Raw genomic sequence first — 17497 nt, 5'->3', positions numbered from 1 at the left:
ACGTCCATAGTGAATTGCGATTAATAAAGAATTAATCACACATTTTTTATCTGTTCAAAATGTACCTTAAAGGGAGATTTGTCAAGTATTTAATGCTCTTAACATGGGAGTGGGAAAATTTGCTGCTTTATGCAAATGTATGTATATATTTATTATTGGAAATCAATTAACAACACAAAACAATGACAAATATCGCCCAGAAACCCTCACAGGTACTGCATTTAGCATAAAATGCTCAAATCATAACATAGCAAACTGAAGCCCAACAGCCAACAACAGCTGTCAGTGTGTCAGTGTTCTGACTTGACTATGACTTGCCCCAAACTGCATGTGATTATCATAAAGTGGGCATGTCTGTAAAGAGGAGACTCGTTGGTACCCATAGAACCCATTTTCTTGAGGTCAGAGGTCAAGGGACCCCTTTGAAAATGGCCATGACAATTTTTCCTCACCAAAATTTAACGTACATTTGGAGCATTATTTACTCTCCTTGTCAGATAGTATGACTTGGTTGGTACCAATATATTCTTTAAGTTTTCTAGTTTCATATGATACCAGTATTTTCAGTTTTAAAACTGAGCACCCTACAACCAAAGAATTGCGAGTTGTGTTAATGTGTTAAAGAAATTAGTGGCGTTAAAACAGATTTGCCCAGATCTTGACTCTATGATCCTCTATGTATATGTTCTTGCTGTCTTACTGTGTGGGAGCTGAAACGCTTTCTGTGATCTTCACTGTTTCTACTTTTCCTTCCACTCAAAATGCTCCTTGAGAGCCCTCAGAAGAAGACAGGCCTGGACCTGCATCAGCTTTGTGTGTAGGTGGAGAGAGTGTTAACAGATAGCACTTTGAGAAAATAGTCGGAGTCATGCTGCTTACTCAAAACATCGTTGGCGACGCTGCACTCTTCGTCTACTGAGGCTGCTGTTGTGGGAGAAATTGTTACCTCTCTCTTCTATAACTGATATATCCAAGTATGACTGTACGCTTGTGTAACATGGCATCGTGCGTCAGAGACGCTCGTCGTCTCGGTGACGCAAAACTTGACATTTTCTGTCGACAATTTACAATAAATTTTAAGAGTTTTCTGCTCGAAAACTTCGAAACAAGCAGAAAGAGCTTGTTGTTGTTGGAGAGCAGCCCAGTGGGATGAGCTGGGTGAGAACCAACTGCACATCAGAAAACGTGATGATAGGCTGAAGTGACACTCTTGAATCCCTATATGTATCTAAGCATTTGCGTGCATATAGATATAGATATCTATAGGGGGGCGTCAGAGATCATAGGACCAGGATTTGTCTGCTCTGAAGTTGTAAAAAATTAGATTTGCTCACGTATAACTAATATCATAATAACACACTACCTGGATAATATATACAAAAAAGTCTGTATATAAAACTATTTAAAAAGATATATTTTTTTTTAAACTTGGTAGCAAAAACTAAAGAAATGTTCAATCCATATTTGTTGGCATTTAGCCTTTCAAAAACAACATTTTCACTTTGCTCTCCCACTTGACGCACACAGAGGGAGGCACACACCTGTATTAACGGGGCGGTCTAGCAGCAAACTAACAACACTATAAATTACATTTTTTAACCATTATAACCAAGAAGCTATTTTGTCTCTAAGGCTATTATATTAAATTAATTAAGTAGTTACCAAAAGAAAGATCATATTATGTATCTACAAGACGTTATCACTTTATTTATTTTGACAAAACAAACGATTTATATTCATTAAAGAAAGTTGATTTAATAAAAGACTAACTCATTTAATACACGGAATCACAAATTGAAGATTTTGTTTGAGGATTTGTTAATTTTGTTTAGGGTGATGATGTCGGGGGGGCTCAGCTTTTTTTTGATACAAGTAGGGGGGCTTCAAGGAAAATCGGTTGGGAACTATTGATGTAGGTAGCTAGACGGACATTGTAACCTTATCTGTATATATATATAAACGGCCAAAGCTACTTACCGTTTTCCCTCCTGATTTAGGGTCAAACAGGACCATGGTGATCCTCTTTGGCTCACGATGGTACGTACAGTAGTACTTTACCCAGGTAGACACAAATGAGCCTGAGGGAGAGAGAAATGGAGACAGGGGAAGAGAGATAAAAGGTTAAAAACAAAAACCACAGGAATGAAGAGGAAACAGTGATGTCAAACGGTCAGAGAAAAAAAGGAGACAAGAGAGGGAGACGGGGTTAAAACAAAAACAGAGGATGGAAAAGGAAAGGGTCTTAGTCATGCCTGCGTTGGTGCTGGATAGGTTACCGTGGTAACCGCACGCGGTCAGAGCTCCTGTCACGTCTCCAACAGATCAGACTTGACTTCGTCAGCCATAGGTTCATTATGGTTTGTGTGTCCTGCTGCTCTGACAGGGTGTGTGTGTGTGTGTGTGTGTGTGTGTGTGTGTGTGTGTGTGTGTGTGTATATGTGAGCCAAACAACATGCCCTACACACACTCATCCACTCACACACTCATTCATGTTTCCATGGCGCTGCAACACTGTGAATTGTTGCTAAATGTTGTAAGATGTGACGTGTACAGCCGATACGTACGCTTCTCCTGCACAAACAGGTATCCCTCCATGGTGTGCTGGCTGACACTCTTGTGTTCGTGTGGATTCTCCTTCATCTTCCTCATTAGAATCTCCACCTCCGACCGCGTGCTCTCAAAACGGTTCCTCGTCTGTCAACACAAGCAGGGAGAGGAACACACACCTTCCACTGAATGGTCTGATCCTGAGTCAGCTGAACTACCAACAACCTATACAAACCTATTTTTCAGCAGAATAAGAATGGCTGCAAATAACGATTATTTTCATTGTGGATTAATCTGTTGTTTATTTTCTCGATTTCTCGATTCAGCTGAAGACTACTACTAAGAAAATTAAGCCCTTCCAAATGTTTCTGTCAGTAAAAAACAAAACAAATCATGTATGCAATAAAACACTTTTATTGCATACATGTATATTTATGTGCAGTGCTCGAGGTTATGGTGTGACCTCGTGCTTTGTTTCCATGTGTGTGTGAACTCACATTCTGTATGCTGATGGTGAGATCAGTCTTGAAGTGGTTGAAGTCCTTTGCCAGCTCATAGCCGTGGTGATAGTAGGTGAAGAGGCCTTGGAGGAACGCCAACAGCTGAGGGAAACAAAAACAGCGAGAAAATGAAGTAGAAGAAGGAAGACGAGGAAGGGACAGAAATAATGAAAAGGAGAAAGAGAGGAAAGGACGAGAAGGTAGATGAGGACGATGATGATTAATAAATGCAGACAAAGAGGAAGAGGGCAAATGGAAAGAGGAAATATAAGGTTGAGGATTTGGAGGAAAGAGTGGAAGGAAAGTAGAGAAAGCAGGTGGGATAGTGAAAAGGGTGAAGATCGAGCGGAGGGGTGGAAGAGGAAGAGAGGAAGAGGAAACAGAAGGAAGAGGAGAAAAAGTAGACAGATACATTTCATCTAGCAGATTCATAGAACAAGAAGTTAGGAGAATTTGCAATGTGTGTACCACAAAACTATGACCAATTCTGAAATATACTGTTGCCATGTTTCAAAGAAAAAATGTAATATTTTAAAAGACAGAACTACCTACTTTGTAAAGAGTTTAAAAATCAGGTTTGTGTGGTGTGTGTGTGCAACAAAATGTCTTTAGTTCCTCAGTAACCAGCGAGGTGTTTGCCAACAACATAGGACTGTGTCTGTAGTGAGCAGCTGCTGGGTGTGGATATGTCAAAGTGAGTAAATGTAAGACATCAACAACTTTGGGGAAAAGAATTTAAAAAAAACAGGCATATTGCATAAAAGAGAAAAAAAAAAAAGTGTCTTACAGGCTCCACAAAGTCAAACATCTTCCTCTCTTGGACTTCCTGCACCTTGAAGACGTACTCCAGAGAAACCTCGTAGAAATGCTGCCGTACATGATCTACCTGGTTGTCCGCCTACAAAGGGAAAGGATATTAAAGGGGACAAATTAGGAAAAACTAAATTTTTCAGTGCTTCAGATTTGGCTCCCTTTCCTATGTCATATGCGGGCTCATTAGAATATATCGCCTCCATCTGTTCGCATACATTGTTCATAACTATACCTACGAAAAGTAATGCACTGTAATTCGTGTATATCCCACAAAATCAATTTGTATGTGACTGCACGTAATTTTGAACAAGGAAATATAATGAACTTCCAGAGTTATTTTAAGCCAAGCCACGATCTTTTCCTGAACCTAACTAAGTAACTTTCTGGCCTAAACCTTAGGAGGTTGTGTCCTGTGACGACAGAAGTTTATTTTTGAAAAGCCCGTCTTCCAAAACAGGAATGTGACCGACGTCGGGTGGGGAAACTAGGATCAACATCAGCCGGGTCTTTGATTCATGGAGGGACCTTCGTTTAGTAAGCTAACAATACTGCCAAGCATGTGAAATATATATGGTGATATTGTGGTTTTGAGCTGTCAATCACTTTCAGTCTTCAGTCTGTCGCCTCACTGTTTTGACCGATGCTCGCTCGCGTCTACGTAGTGCAAGTACAAGTGCGAGCAACAGGACGCTGACTGTCGTTGACTTAACGGCCACAGGTGTCACTGTAAAGAAGCAATTTCTGATTCTTATATATAGCCCTTTTAAAGCATGTAAACATGTTCTAGTAGAAAATACAAGTATGAACCTAATATGAGCATAATATGTCCCCTTTAAGAAAACTGACATTCAGGTGGGAGAAAGTGGACGGATGTAAACTCAGACACCATCGTACCTCATGTAGATGTGACTCTTTCTTCCTGGCTGAAAGGCTGAGGTGCTTCTCCATCACTGCACAATACTTCTCTGTCTCTTTGTCATATTTTTTCTTGGCTTCCTACAAAAGATAAAACAAAAAAAACAAAAAAAGATTATTTGGGTGACAGACAGAATAATCAAGTTTCATCTCAGCTAACTCAATAGACCAAACATCTATTGTAATTCTCATCATATTAACAAGTAATTTGATCAGTGATTACCATCCGCAATCAACCATAGTCTTGTGCAGTTGGAAAAAAAAAAAAGTTTGAGCGGCAAGTTTTGGGAACAGAGAATTAAACAAACTTTCTTTTAATTTTAGCTTTTACATAATATCTTCCATTTTTCAGGGAGTCCAATATGAGATTGTTCCTCCGGGGAGCACAGCTGCTTCTTAAACAACACACTGTTTCATCAGAGCTGACATCACTGACATCAGAGACAGACGGAGCAGGGTGTGTAGCTCCTAAGATTGCTGGACTAAAAAATACTGAGAAAAATTGAAAAGTGTCCAAGAAGATCAAGAAACATGAACGACAAACAAAACACGCGCCAAATGTTTCTAATGTTCTGATGGTCACGTTAGGATCGTTAAACTTTAATTTAATTCAAGCCAGTTGAAGGGGGAGATATGGATGTTAGTGAAGGGATAAACGAGAGGGGAGAAGTGGACACACAAACAGAGGAGGGGTAGATCAGGGTTGGTCTCTCTCTGTCAGAGAGGCCCTGGGGTATTATTATTCTACATCTGTCCCAGCCAGTTAACATTATTGCATTTCTTTATCCCAAACTCATAACGTGAGCAGGCTGGAGCTTCAGAAACAAGCTCAAAAACATGGGACAGATTCATGTTGTACTTGTCGTTCAGAAGGTCGGTGGTTCGATCCCCGGCTGTTCCAGATCACATGTCGATGTGTCCTTGAGCAAGATACTTAACCCCAAATTGCTCCCGAAGGCATAGCCATCATAGCCATGAATGAGTGATCGTGTGAATTCCTTTTTCCAACTCCTCTTGGAAATAAAACTCAATGACAACAATGAAATAATGTCATAATCAATAACGTCAATAATGCTGTGATGTCAACCCCTGTTGCAGTCACATGTGTTTCATTGCCAAGTCGGTTTCAACAACTAGAGTCCTGCGGGGCCGGAGGAGGAACAGACAACAGCTGCAGAACACATCAGAGATGATGAACTTCCCTCTAAACAACAAGGCCTCTGTTTAAAGTTTGCCTCTTTTGACTTTTTCATATTCCCTGTGGACATCATGCCTGAAACAACTGCTGCTGCAGCACTCTGCTGTGTGTCCCTCATTATGGGTTTCATGACATAATTTTGACTATAAATACATTTAAAAAATCAACTGAAGGAAGATTGATTGTCTGACTTTCTATGTGAAAGTACTGTGCGAGTGAAAAAACACAAATTACACAGCCAATATAAATGTCATGTTTTCTATCGATCATCGTTTTTTGTTTTTTTTACCAAATTGTTTGTTAAAAGTTAGAGGCATTTCTTTGCACTATTTGTATTGTCTACAACTTACAGAACACTTGACTTGCATATGGATGTTTTATTTTATTTCTCATTATTGTTGCTCTTTATACATATTTATATATACACGTATTTCATCCCTACTTGTGTACATAACAGCTCTGCTTATTCCTCATCTTTAGTTGTCCAGCTTTGTTGTCCTTGTCCCTAGCTGTTAATTTTTAGTACGTTGCATATCCCAGAGATGCATAAAACCAGAGTCAAATTCCTTGTCTGTATGTACTTGGCAAATAAAGCTGATAGGGATTCATTTAAAATTGGTTTGCTTAAATTTACTTCCGTCCTCAGCCAGCAGGTGGCAATCTCCCCCCCAGTATGATTACTAACTGATGAGTTACTTTTTCTTTTTTCCAGAAGAATAGAGTAGAGTAGATGAAATATTTTGATACAGGATCATGCTCTGATTCATCACAGCTACCTTCACCTTTTACTCCATGCTCCATTGCTCCGTCATGTCAACAGTTACTAACTTACTACAGTAGGAGGTCCCACTGAAACATGAAGCCAACCAATACATCCTCACGATTACGCTTAATCAGTAGAAAGCAAAAATGATAATAATATAAATCATTAATTTTGCTCATATATGTGTGTTTACCTAGGTAACTCTTCGCGATGGGACCAAATTTATGACACTCATTTATGACACCTCTCCAAAATCATTATCATATCATGTATCATAACAACGGCTAATATATCCGCCGCCAGCATCTCTTTTTTGAATGACGAATACAGACTACCGAGAGTGTGGAGAGTTAATTCCTCTCATGCAGGCGCAGAATGCATGCTCTAACTGTCCATTGGCTATAGTCAAGAGCAACTTTTTGGCCAAGACACAGGCAACTTGAGGCGACGCAACACTCGGCCTTCATCGCCGTTAGTTCTTTGATGTCAGTTTGCTGTGTCTGGGCCTTTAGAGTACAAGCGTGCCAGTCTTATGTTAATCAGTGTTGTGCTATTTATGTTTGCAGTGACTGTTGAAGGAATTTAATTACTTGTGCAATTTGTTTTCTGAGACTTTTGTTTCTGTCACAATTTCATTTCCACAGTGAATAAGATTAGGACCTGGACCTTTAAAGTTTTCTTCAAATAAACATGTTTCTACTGTTCTTCATCCACTCGCTGTAATTCCACGAAAACTCCTCTTGTGTCGGCTCTGGAGCTTTTAGGTTGAGGTGAAACTGTGCCAGGCGAAGATGCTGTCAGATCTTTTAGGGCTAAACTGGGATTAGGGCATCGCTCGTGGTGACCTAACCACACATATTATGCGTTCACTTCTTAATCTGGCCACCATGTACAATCAAATAATGACCTGCTACTGTATATAAAGGGGATGGATTAGCAGGGTATACACTAAATACTGCATGTATCAGGGGAACCCCCCGTGGCTACTCATTTAAATCCGATGGCTAATGACTGCACAGGGTGAGTGCACCATAACCTGCTATAAGGAGATTTACACATTGAAACGTGGCATATTTAAAACACAGGGCAGGGGATTACCCAAACATGTACAGTATGGTGCTTAGAGAGGGTGTAGGATTTGTTGTTAAAAGTCTGCAGTGCAATAAATTGAAATTAAAAAGTCACATGAACATAATATTTATACAGTAGATCTTGCGTTAACATGCTCCTGTTTATCTACTCGCTTACTGTTTCCATACCCTCCTGTACATTCAGAAAGATTTACGCACACTGTAACGCTAAGACAACACCGTCCTTGCCATGAGGGAGCCCTGCTGACCTACGAGACCCCCCCAGTGATTTATGGCAGGATTATGTATTCCTCTAATCTCCTATCCAGGTCATGCAGTGATGGTTCAGACCTTGATTCATGGATAATCATGGGAGAGGAGGGAGACCCTGAGACATATTATTATTATTATAGTTTTACTATAGTTTTTTTTTTATTACAAGCCCGTCTTAAAAGCACTTTGTCATCATCTTGAACTTTGAGCTGCAACGATTAATCGATTAGTTGTCAACTATTATATTAGTCGCCAGCTATTTTGATAATCGATTAATCGGTTTGAGTATTTTTTTTAAGAAAAAAAAAGATAAAACTCTCTGATCTCAGCTTCTTAAATGTGAATATTCTCTGGTTTCTTTAATTCTCTGTAACAGTTAACTGAATATCTTTGAGTTGTGGACAAAACAAGACATTTGAGGACGTCATCTTGGGCTTTGGGACATTTTTTTTTTTGGCTTGGAAACCGGAGGGTCGCTGGTTCAAGTCCCCGCATGGACCAAGTACTGAGTGTGAACTGGTAGCTGGAGAGATGCAATAGTCTAGAAGGCCATAGTGATATGGAGGTCATGTAGAGGTGCCAATGTTGCTGAGGCTGCAACTTTTTCACCTACAGTCATTCATCAAAGTGTCAAAGGTCGCACATCAATTACCTCCTCCAGTCTGCTGAGATCTTTAGTCTACCAGTCATCAGTATAAAGCAGAGTTCCAACATCTACTACTGTATGTTATCATCATTTGTATGTTTTGGGTGTTGTGTTCCCCTCTAAGAGCTGCAGAAGCACTAAAAGGATTTTATTGATTTATGTTTGACTGCTTATCGATACTGATGCACAGTACGTGTGTTGTAGCCATTTCTGTCACCCGTCCTGTGGCTGTACGCTGTCGCCTCCTTACCTTGGCTGCACTGATCTGTTCTTTCCTGAACCGCTCCAGAGGCATGATCAGCACATCGTTGGCGTTCTCGATCTGAGGGAAGACACACACACACACATACATAACATCACAGACAAGCAAGTATACATTACTGTATTACAGACATCTCTCACCATTTTCAGTTAAATTATAATGACCATTCATATTATCTCTGATAAAATGGCAAACTGAAACCATCATAGACCTCTGAATTCAGAGGTTCAACACGCAAGCCAGACATGATGATGCCAGACATGATATCCTTTTCTAGGAATGATGAACGACTAAATAAAAAACTCAACTAATCCACTGGCAATTTCTTAGTTTATCAGATTCTCAAAAAAAAAAATCAATTACCTGTCCTCTGAGTCAATCAACTCATTTTTGCTGAGTAATCACAATCAGTTTCAAGCAAGGTCAAGCACATGTTCTCTTTTAGAGATTTCAAGACAATAATTCATGCTTTTATTTCTTATCCTCTGGATTATATCTCGGTGTCAGTCAGACGACTATGGCGCGCCGTCACATTTGCTAAAAATAAATCTAAAAAATAATGCCTTATTAGTCAGATGTTAATGTCATTGCACTGGTTATACCAGTGAAATTGACTGCAATATTTTACTTTTAGCTTTTAAAGCTTTGAACGGGCTCCAGCGTATCTCAGTGACCTTTTACATCACCACTGTCCTCTGAGAACACTGAGGTCATCGGATAAGCTGCTGCTTTCCATCCCTGACATTCGCTTGAGGCGTTTCTGTTTCCGGGCCCAAGTTGTGGAATTGGCTCGGTCTACATGTTTGATCAGCCTCCACCATGGAATGCTTCAAGTCCAGGCTAAAAACCCACTTATTTTCTCTGGATGTGTGTTAGATATGTCAATATGTGTTTTTGTCATTGAGTCATTTGTCAATTTCGGCCTTTTTCCTTTTTTTTACTGTTGTTTTTAAACTGTACTATATAAATAAACTGACTTGACCTCTCATTGACTACCTATAATGTTCCTTTAAATTCGTTGGGTCACTCACCATACGTGTCCTCTCATCTTCCAGGTTCTGTAGGACCGCTGCGAACTCCTGGAGAGACTTGGCTGATGACGGAACATGTTGGTAGACAGAGAGAGAGAGACATAAAAGAAAAGAGATAACCATCATGAGAGACACACAAGTACAGGCAAAGACAGTTGGCATGAGGTGGGGAGGGTGAAGCTTTGTTTCTGCTTTTGGACCTCTTACAAATGTTTCTAAACTCGTGAGACAGCAGAGTAATTAACTGGAAATGAAACAGAAATTCAGATGGGGTTGTTTCTATGGCGCTTTCACAGCGAGCACAGCTCAGTTCTCGTTTCCCCGCTCGCTGGCAAGCGAGAAACCGGCTACATTGTTTTGGGTCAGAGTTTCCACTTCAGTTGCCTCCGTCCCTGTCCAACACTTAACACACACACACTTAGACGCAGCGAGAGCACACACACACACACTGAGCACGTGCAGCATGTGTACTGGCATGCACACCGACAGTGGAGCCCAAGATTATTCCTTAAACATCACAACACACTTACACTTGCTCTGCTTTTCAACATCAGACTTCAAGGTTTTGGTTCTTGGAAATTAGAATCAAATAAAAAGGAGCAGAACTTCAAGACTATGCGAGGAATGCATTTAAAAAACAGTGCAATCCTTTTAATAAAGCTCATAAAATGCAGTCAAACATTTCAGTGAGCTCAATCACACATTCTTAATCAATCGCATGGAGTAGTAAAAATGTGTTACTGAGAGAACAACAACAAGATATAGACCCAGTAAAACTAACAGAGGCTATTTGTTAGGGGGGGGGGGGATCGATATAGCATAGTATCGTGATATATTGCGTGGCAATACTGTATCGATACACAGATATCAAATATTGAACTTTTATTATATAATCTATTAACCTCTTAGCAATCTAATGTCAGGCCCGACAACGGGTCTTTCAGAGGTTGTAATGGGCTCAGTCTAGAGAGAAGATAAAGTGAAATGGTATCATATGAAACTAGAAAACCTAAGGAATTGGTACCAAACATATCATGTTAGCTTGTCGGGAAGAACACTAAATAACGCTCCACAGTTACACTAAACTTTGGAAAGAAAAAACTGTTTTTCAAAGCGGTCCCTTGACCTCTGACCTCAAGATATGTGAATGAAAACTCTGAGATGAACAGAATGAAAACTGTATCTTATTAGATCAAACTGATGTGGACAAACTGCATAATTTGCAGTTGAAAAAAGGTAATAAATTGCAATATATCATATACTCAGCATATCACAAAGTGTTTAAAATCACAATAAGATCGTATCATGACTTAAGTATCATGATAACATCATACCGTGGGGCCTCTGGTGATTCCCACTCCCACTATTTGTAGGCTACTTTTCCATTGCTGTGTAAGGAAACTCTTGTAACACTATTAATAAAAGTCGGTTTTTTTTAATTGATTTGCTGTAATCCATTTAGAGTGAAATCATCACTGTATCATCAGAGAGAAGAAACAAGTTTGGACACGAGTACGACGATGAATATCCTAAAAACAACAGCGCTGTGTGGTGCAGCCCTGTTGAGCAGCAAGCTGTTCAGGAAAGATAGCTGGGGTTAGTTAAACAACAGTAGTGGGTGGGTCGGCCCAGTGAGAAGCTGCAGCCTGCACAGACAGAGCCAGGCAGCATGGGAGGGTGTGGTGGTGACTGCTGCATGTTTCACAGCAGGCTGCTTGGACAGCGACAGAAAAAGCACTGCAGGGCCTGGTTGAGTTCATGGAATCATTTTTACACAATATTCTCATGTATGTATGGGACAGCATGAAGTTTATAACACTAGTTGGAGACGGGGGAGTAAAAAAAACAGGATATGTACAGCAAGCAAGAGCTATGAAACATGTCACTTCATTAGGATACGTTATCATGTTTTTATTATAGAGGATAAGGCAACATTCATATTGTAATCATGACTTTAAATGTCATGTAAACGAAGCTTTTATTGAGGAGAATGAGCAGAAATCTACACTGTAAACTGGACTGTAGATCTCATGTTATTTGCACAACAGATGTGCCTGATGCCACTGGAAAAATCAACGTATTGATTGTTAGCACATCACATAATGACAACAGAGAGGATTAGTGGATTAGAGTGAGGATTAGGCAATTTGACCGGCTTCACCTTCTGTATTGTGCCAAAAATCCAGAGAAAATTCATTTTGAGGTAATGACATACTTTACTTTACTTTACTTTACTTTACTTTACATTATATTATATTATATTATATTATATTATATTATATTATGCTTTAAAGATTTCAACATGGAAATGAAATAATACTATTTTTTAGGCACCAAGGTCACAGAATGGCCGGCCAGTTAAACTAGTTAAATTACTTTTCATATGATTTTCACAATTTGCAAATTAATTCCACTTGATAGCATTCATAAAAGAATACGCTTTGATACCAGGGATGCTCCGATCTGACTTTTTCAGTCTTGTTACCGACAGCGATACCTGGGCTTCGGGTATAGGCCGATACCAATAACCGATCCGATACCAGTGTTTAATTAATAATCTGTATGCCTCACTGTGTGGAAGTGACTGGAATCATTTTTTCTATGTGTAAGGCAACATCAGGCTGGACTTAAATATTGCTTTCCTAACTTTGTAAAACAAAATGTAAAAAATAAATACATAAATTGCTTATAAATTACTGAATTGTTATTTATTATTAAAATAATAAATCGTATACCAGCAACTTGGTAAAAAAATCTTCAAAATTAACAGGAATTACAATCAAGTGTAAACCTTTTTAATGCAGCAACAAATGGTCAAAACTTAAATAGGAATTCAAATTCCAGTATATAATGTATATAGTATATAAACATGGAACTGAATTGAATAGATCAGCCCCATTGCCAACGATACTGATACAGCTATATGAGTCAGTATGGGCCTGATATCCTATCCGATATCGGTATCAGTGCATCCCTTTTTGATATTTAAAAGAAAAGAATAATGAAAAGATTCAGGTCAGCGGCATAATTTGAGACTGATTGTTACGGCTTCCTATATAATTGCATTAAAAACCAAGCCAGCCTTTAGATCAGTGCTGATGTGACTGTTCTATTTCAGCGACTACTAAATGACAACACATCGTGTACCGTCTATTTACAGGCTTTCCTCTTCTGGTACAGGGAATATATTGGATTTCATATCAGCAGGCTCACCTATGCATATCTCATCATCCGTCTCTGCGTCTCCGATGCACTGGAATTTGAACTCGTTGAGAGAGTCGGCAAACTTCCTCTTGGCTGTTGACAGACCTGAGAGAACGGAGAGAAGAGAAAAAGAGATGGTCAGGTTTAGTGTTTTGAGCACTGCATTCCTACTTTAGACCAGGCCTAACAACATGCAATACACCCATGGCAGACAATCACTCTCTTGTCATGATTTTATTTTATTTTCTTATTATACAGTTACTGAAAATGAGAGTGAGTGGAAAGAGGCCAAACGCAGACAGGCGGACACCGTGAGTGGATCCCCGGTGGTGTTAGTGATGAAGGTCGACAGCTCCTACACTTGTGTGAAGGTTTTTTATGTGTCTGCACATGTGAGTGTGCTGAGAAAGTGCAAAAAAGTTCCATTAAACTGAAGTCACGTTTGCCAAGTGAGGCGGTGAAAAGCCTCGGACAGATGGATGCCTTTCAAATAATACATGAGGCGCTAAGAGCTCCTAGGAGACAGACACTCACAGCGAGTTTGGCTTCCCGTCCGTTTAAACTCGAGGCAGGGTCACCTTCACAAACGATATTTCCTGTTGCCGGACAGGATCGGCGTGAAACTTTGATCTTCCTTAGAAACTGTGTATATTGAGGAGCAACACACTGCAATCCTGAGTTACAGGATTGTTTAAATGATGACCATCTCTATTGATGCTTTGGCAAATTATTCCTCTTCTTTCATGGTCAAAGAAGAAAGAAAAAACATGAGTAACAGTATGATGTGGTCAACCGCAGTCCCCAGTAGGGATATCCCACTTTTCCAGAGACAGTGTATCTGTATTGCAGAGGAGTCTTGTGCTTAAAATGAAGACAATGATGCAGAGGGAAAGAAGAAGAGAGATTAAGAGTCTCAAATAGGAGTCAGGGAAAGGACAGTGAGTGTAGAAAGAGAAGACAGACGGAGTGTAATTGACCATGTTCATGTAAATAACACACCATGCAGATATCTGTGTGTGTGTGTGTGTGAGAGCGTTTGGAAAGATCTGCTGCCAGTCGATGAAATGAAACACAGACCAAGGAGCTCCTGGATGAGCTGCCAGAAACACACAAACACCACCGTCTCTCCTGGGACAGACCCAGTAAAAACACACAGTCACAGCGGCTCCGTAGCGTCAAAATAACTAAAGTACGACCAAACTGAGACCGCACTCCGACCTTGAAGGATAAACTGCGGTTTAGTGCCAGTAACCAATATAGAAAAAGAAATACTTTACTTCTTCCAGTAGTCCCCCAATACCATGTATGGTGTCACTATTCGTGCAACAAGCAGCCAGGGCTGTCCTCGACTGAAGAACCACACAAAAGCATGTCTTCAAATCTTGTGTTTACCAGAGATGTGCTCATAAGAATCTTGGGAATAAGTCATTCAGCATGAAAAAAGCATAGAAAAATGACTAATTGACTAAAGAAATCTTAGTAAACTAAGACCAAAATGAAGTGGCAGCCGTAGCAACAATAGTAGTCTTAGGCTGTGACACAAACAATCAAATGAAAACTCTATAACAAAGTTGGAGAGCAGTAAAACTACAGTGAGTTTCAAACAATATGGACTGTGCTGTTCTGGAAGTGATGAAATTATATATTTTGGATTTAAAAAATGCCTTCTGGCAGTTAAAAAAGAGTTTTTATTAATGCAAATTGTAAATAATGTTGTAAATAAGTGTCACATGTGATGAATTAATAATATAAATGACAAAAATCACCTGTTCATTGATTGTATTTGTTAAAACCTGATCTCAAACAGGTATTGTGGCCTGTAGCGGACATGAATATTGAATTATAGAAATCAGTCAAATAGCAACTAAGGCTGCAATTAATTATTATTTTCATTGTTTATTATTTTCTCGATTAATTGATTAATTGTTTGGTCAATAACAAGTCAAAAAAATGGTGAAAAATGTTGATCAGTGTTTCCCAAACCCCAAAATGACGTCCTCAAATGTCTCGTTTTCTCCACAACTCAAAGATCTTTAGTTTACTGTCATAGAGGAGTAAAACAAACAGAAATTATTCACATTTAAGAAGCTGGAATCAGAGAATTTTGACTTTTATTTCTTAAAAATTACTCAAACTGATTAATCGATTACGAAAATAGATTCTGATTAATTTAATAGTTGACAACTAATCGATTACCGTAGTCGCTTCGCACACTTGGGTGTCGCTCCCCACTGTCGAGCAAATAAACATGTGTTCAGGTATAAGACGGCATGGTGTCTCTGTTTTAAAAGCATAGTATAACATGCTCTTTGCAGCTGTGGATGTACACACAGCAGCTTTAAAGACAGAAATGTCAGCACATGGCAAAGTCATCTGTGAGATACTAGCAGTCAGTGACTCAACAACCCAGTGAAAGCTCTGCAGAGTGACATATGATTGTTTTTTTTGCAGGAAAAGAATATTAGTCTAACTATAGAAGGTATGCTTCATGCTTTTTGCATGTTTTTAAGCACTGGTGCAGCAGTAAAGTGATTTAATAATAACTTTAATTATTAAAATCAGCCACCTTACATAGTTATATTAGCAAATGAGGTTGCACTGACAACAGGTATAAACTGTATTACAACAACGTTTCAGATGTGATGTTATTTTCCAGTTGCCTCAGTGTGACTGATGCTATGTGTCCACTGAGCTACACAGAACTACATCTCTTTCTACACCACCCTCCTCTTTCTTTTGCTTCTCTGCGCTCTATTTATTTTTGGCCTCCCTCTCCTTTCTGCCACTGACAGTTCCTCTCAGCACCTCGTGAGTGAAACGTGCCCGTCGTCGTTAATTTCTCCACTCTGGCTGCTGCCACACTCCACGTGCTCTCCTTCATAAACATCAAAACCAGCCACGGAGACCAAGAAGTAGGAAAACAGAAGGGCATAGCCTCAGATAGACTTACACTGCTGGACGTGTATCAGTCACCCACTTCTACTTCATTTTACAGATTCATACATGTTGTTCTGCCAACAGCAGCAGGTTTCAGTTGAACAGTTTTGTTCCTATAGCAACCACTACTGGCACAGTTTAACTGACATTGATACATCCACAGTTTTATCAGGCATCTTTTATCTACTCCTCATGTGCACTTGTTGCTCTTGTTTTTTATTACAGCTGTTTTGTGATTTAGTAGAAACCTCTGTTGGTCTGGAGGAGCTGCAGCATTTATTTCTGCACAAACGTCCCCTCTACATTCACTAGATATTCTCAGAGCTAAACTAACTCTTCTACAGTGTGGAGTGAGCGCGCGTTCACGTCTAGTAGAGGTGGAGCGAGTACGCGAGAACGCGCGCTCTGTTTGAGTGAAGGTAAGCAGGCAGCGGAGACGAGGCTCCGGCCACACGCGAGCGCGCATATGCGAACGCGCATGTGTGGCGACCCGCTACATTTATACGCTTAAAAAGTTACAAATAGTCCCTTTAAAAGGTCCAATATTGTAAAAAGTGAGATTTTCATGTCTTTTTTTATTATACGGCAGGTTTAAGTGCTACAGTATATAAATACTGTGAAAGTATTAAAACGCTGAAAAAAAGCACACAGCTTGATTCAGAAACTGTGCCTTTGAAACAAGCGGTCAGGATTTCTGTAACTTTGTGATGTCACAAAACTACAATATATAAACCATTACACAGTTTTAAACGTAAACATTCTCAATGTGTCCCCGATTATTTCCAATCGGACACCAGTAAAACGTCCGCCTAAAAAGTACCGTACAAAAGTAAAACAAAATTCTATTCTATTGTCATATTCTACCGAAATGGCATTTCACATAGTATTATTAAGTATTATGAATATAATAAGCGTTTTAAGTCCAAATTGGCGGCAGCGGCTGTTGTAAAAAAAAATACTGAAGTTTCGTCTCTTTGCTTCTATACTCTTTGTTTACGGTTGCAGTGTATGTGCATGACGTCAGCTGACAGGAAGTAAACATGGACCAAGCTGTTGCCCAGCAACGCAATTCCATTAAAATTGCAAGTTACAATTGTTACTGTACTGTACTAACTCAATGTTTCAATATATTTGGTTAAACTCTAGTTTATGGAATCTTAATGTCTGCGGGCAATCTGCTGTCTTCAGCCTTTATTGGAAGTGTGTTTAGCTCGCAGCATAGCTGTGCATACACTCATAGTAAGGACAGAGGACATTTCTCAAAATTTTGATAAGTCATAGAGAGCCAGTATGAACTTTTGGTGGAGTTTTCTTTCCAGTTGGTTAACACTGCCATAA

General features: G+C 39.5%; 1 protein-coding gene across 1 annotated transcript in view; it reads right to left on the bottom strand.

Annotated features, from left to right (window-relative positions):
- The window catches only part of LOC119475631 (rho GTPase-activating protein 26-like), a 107063-nt gene that overhangs the window by 49904 nt on the left and 39662 nt on the right, over positions 1-17497 (bottom strand). The window contains exons 2-9 of the mRNA XM_037748500.1: positions 13232-13327; positions 10019-10080; positions 8976-9047; positions 4755-4856; positions 3835-3945; positions 3045-3149; positions 2565-2694; positions 1978-2078 (exon numbers count right to left, since the gene is read on the bottom strand). Coding sequence (XP_037604428.1) covers positions 1978-2078; positions 2565-2694; positions 3045-3149; positions 3835-3945; positions 4755-4856; positions 8976-9047; positions 10019-10080; positions 13232-13327 — 779 coding nt within the window. The remainder of the gene's footprint in view (positions 1-1977; positions 2079-2564; positions 2695-3044; positions 3150-3834; positions 3946-4754; positions 4857-8975; positions 9048-10018; positions 10081-13231; positions 13328-17497) is intronic.

The sequence above is a fragment of the Sebastes umbrosus genome, chromosome 17 (genome assembly GCF_015220745.1).
Source record: "Sebastes umbrosus isolate fSebUmb1 chromosome 17, fSebUmb1.pri, whole genome shotgun sequence".
In the NCBI taxonomy this organism is placed as follows: domain Eukaryota; kingdom Metazoa; phylum Chordata; class Actinopteri; order Perciformes; family Sebastidae; genus Sebastes; species Sebastes umbrosus.
The sequence above is the reverse complement of the archived record's forward strand: the minus strand, read 5'-3'. Positions and strand labels throughout refer to the sequence as shown.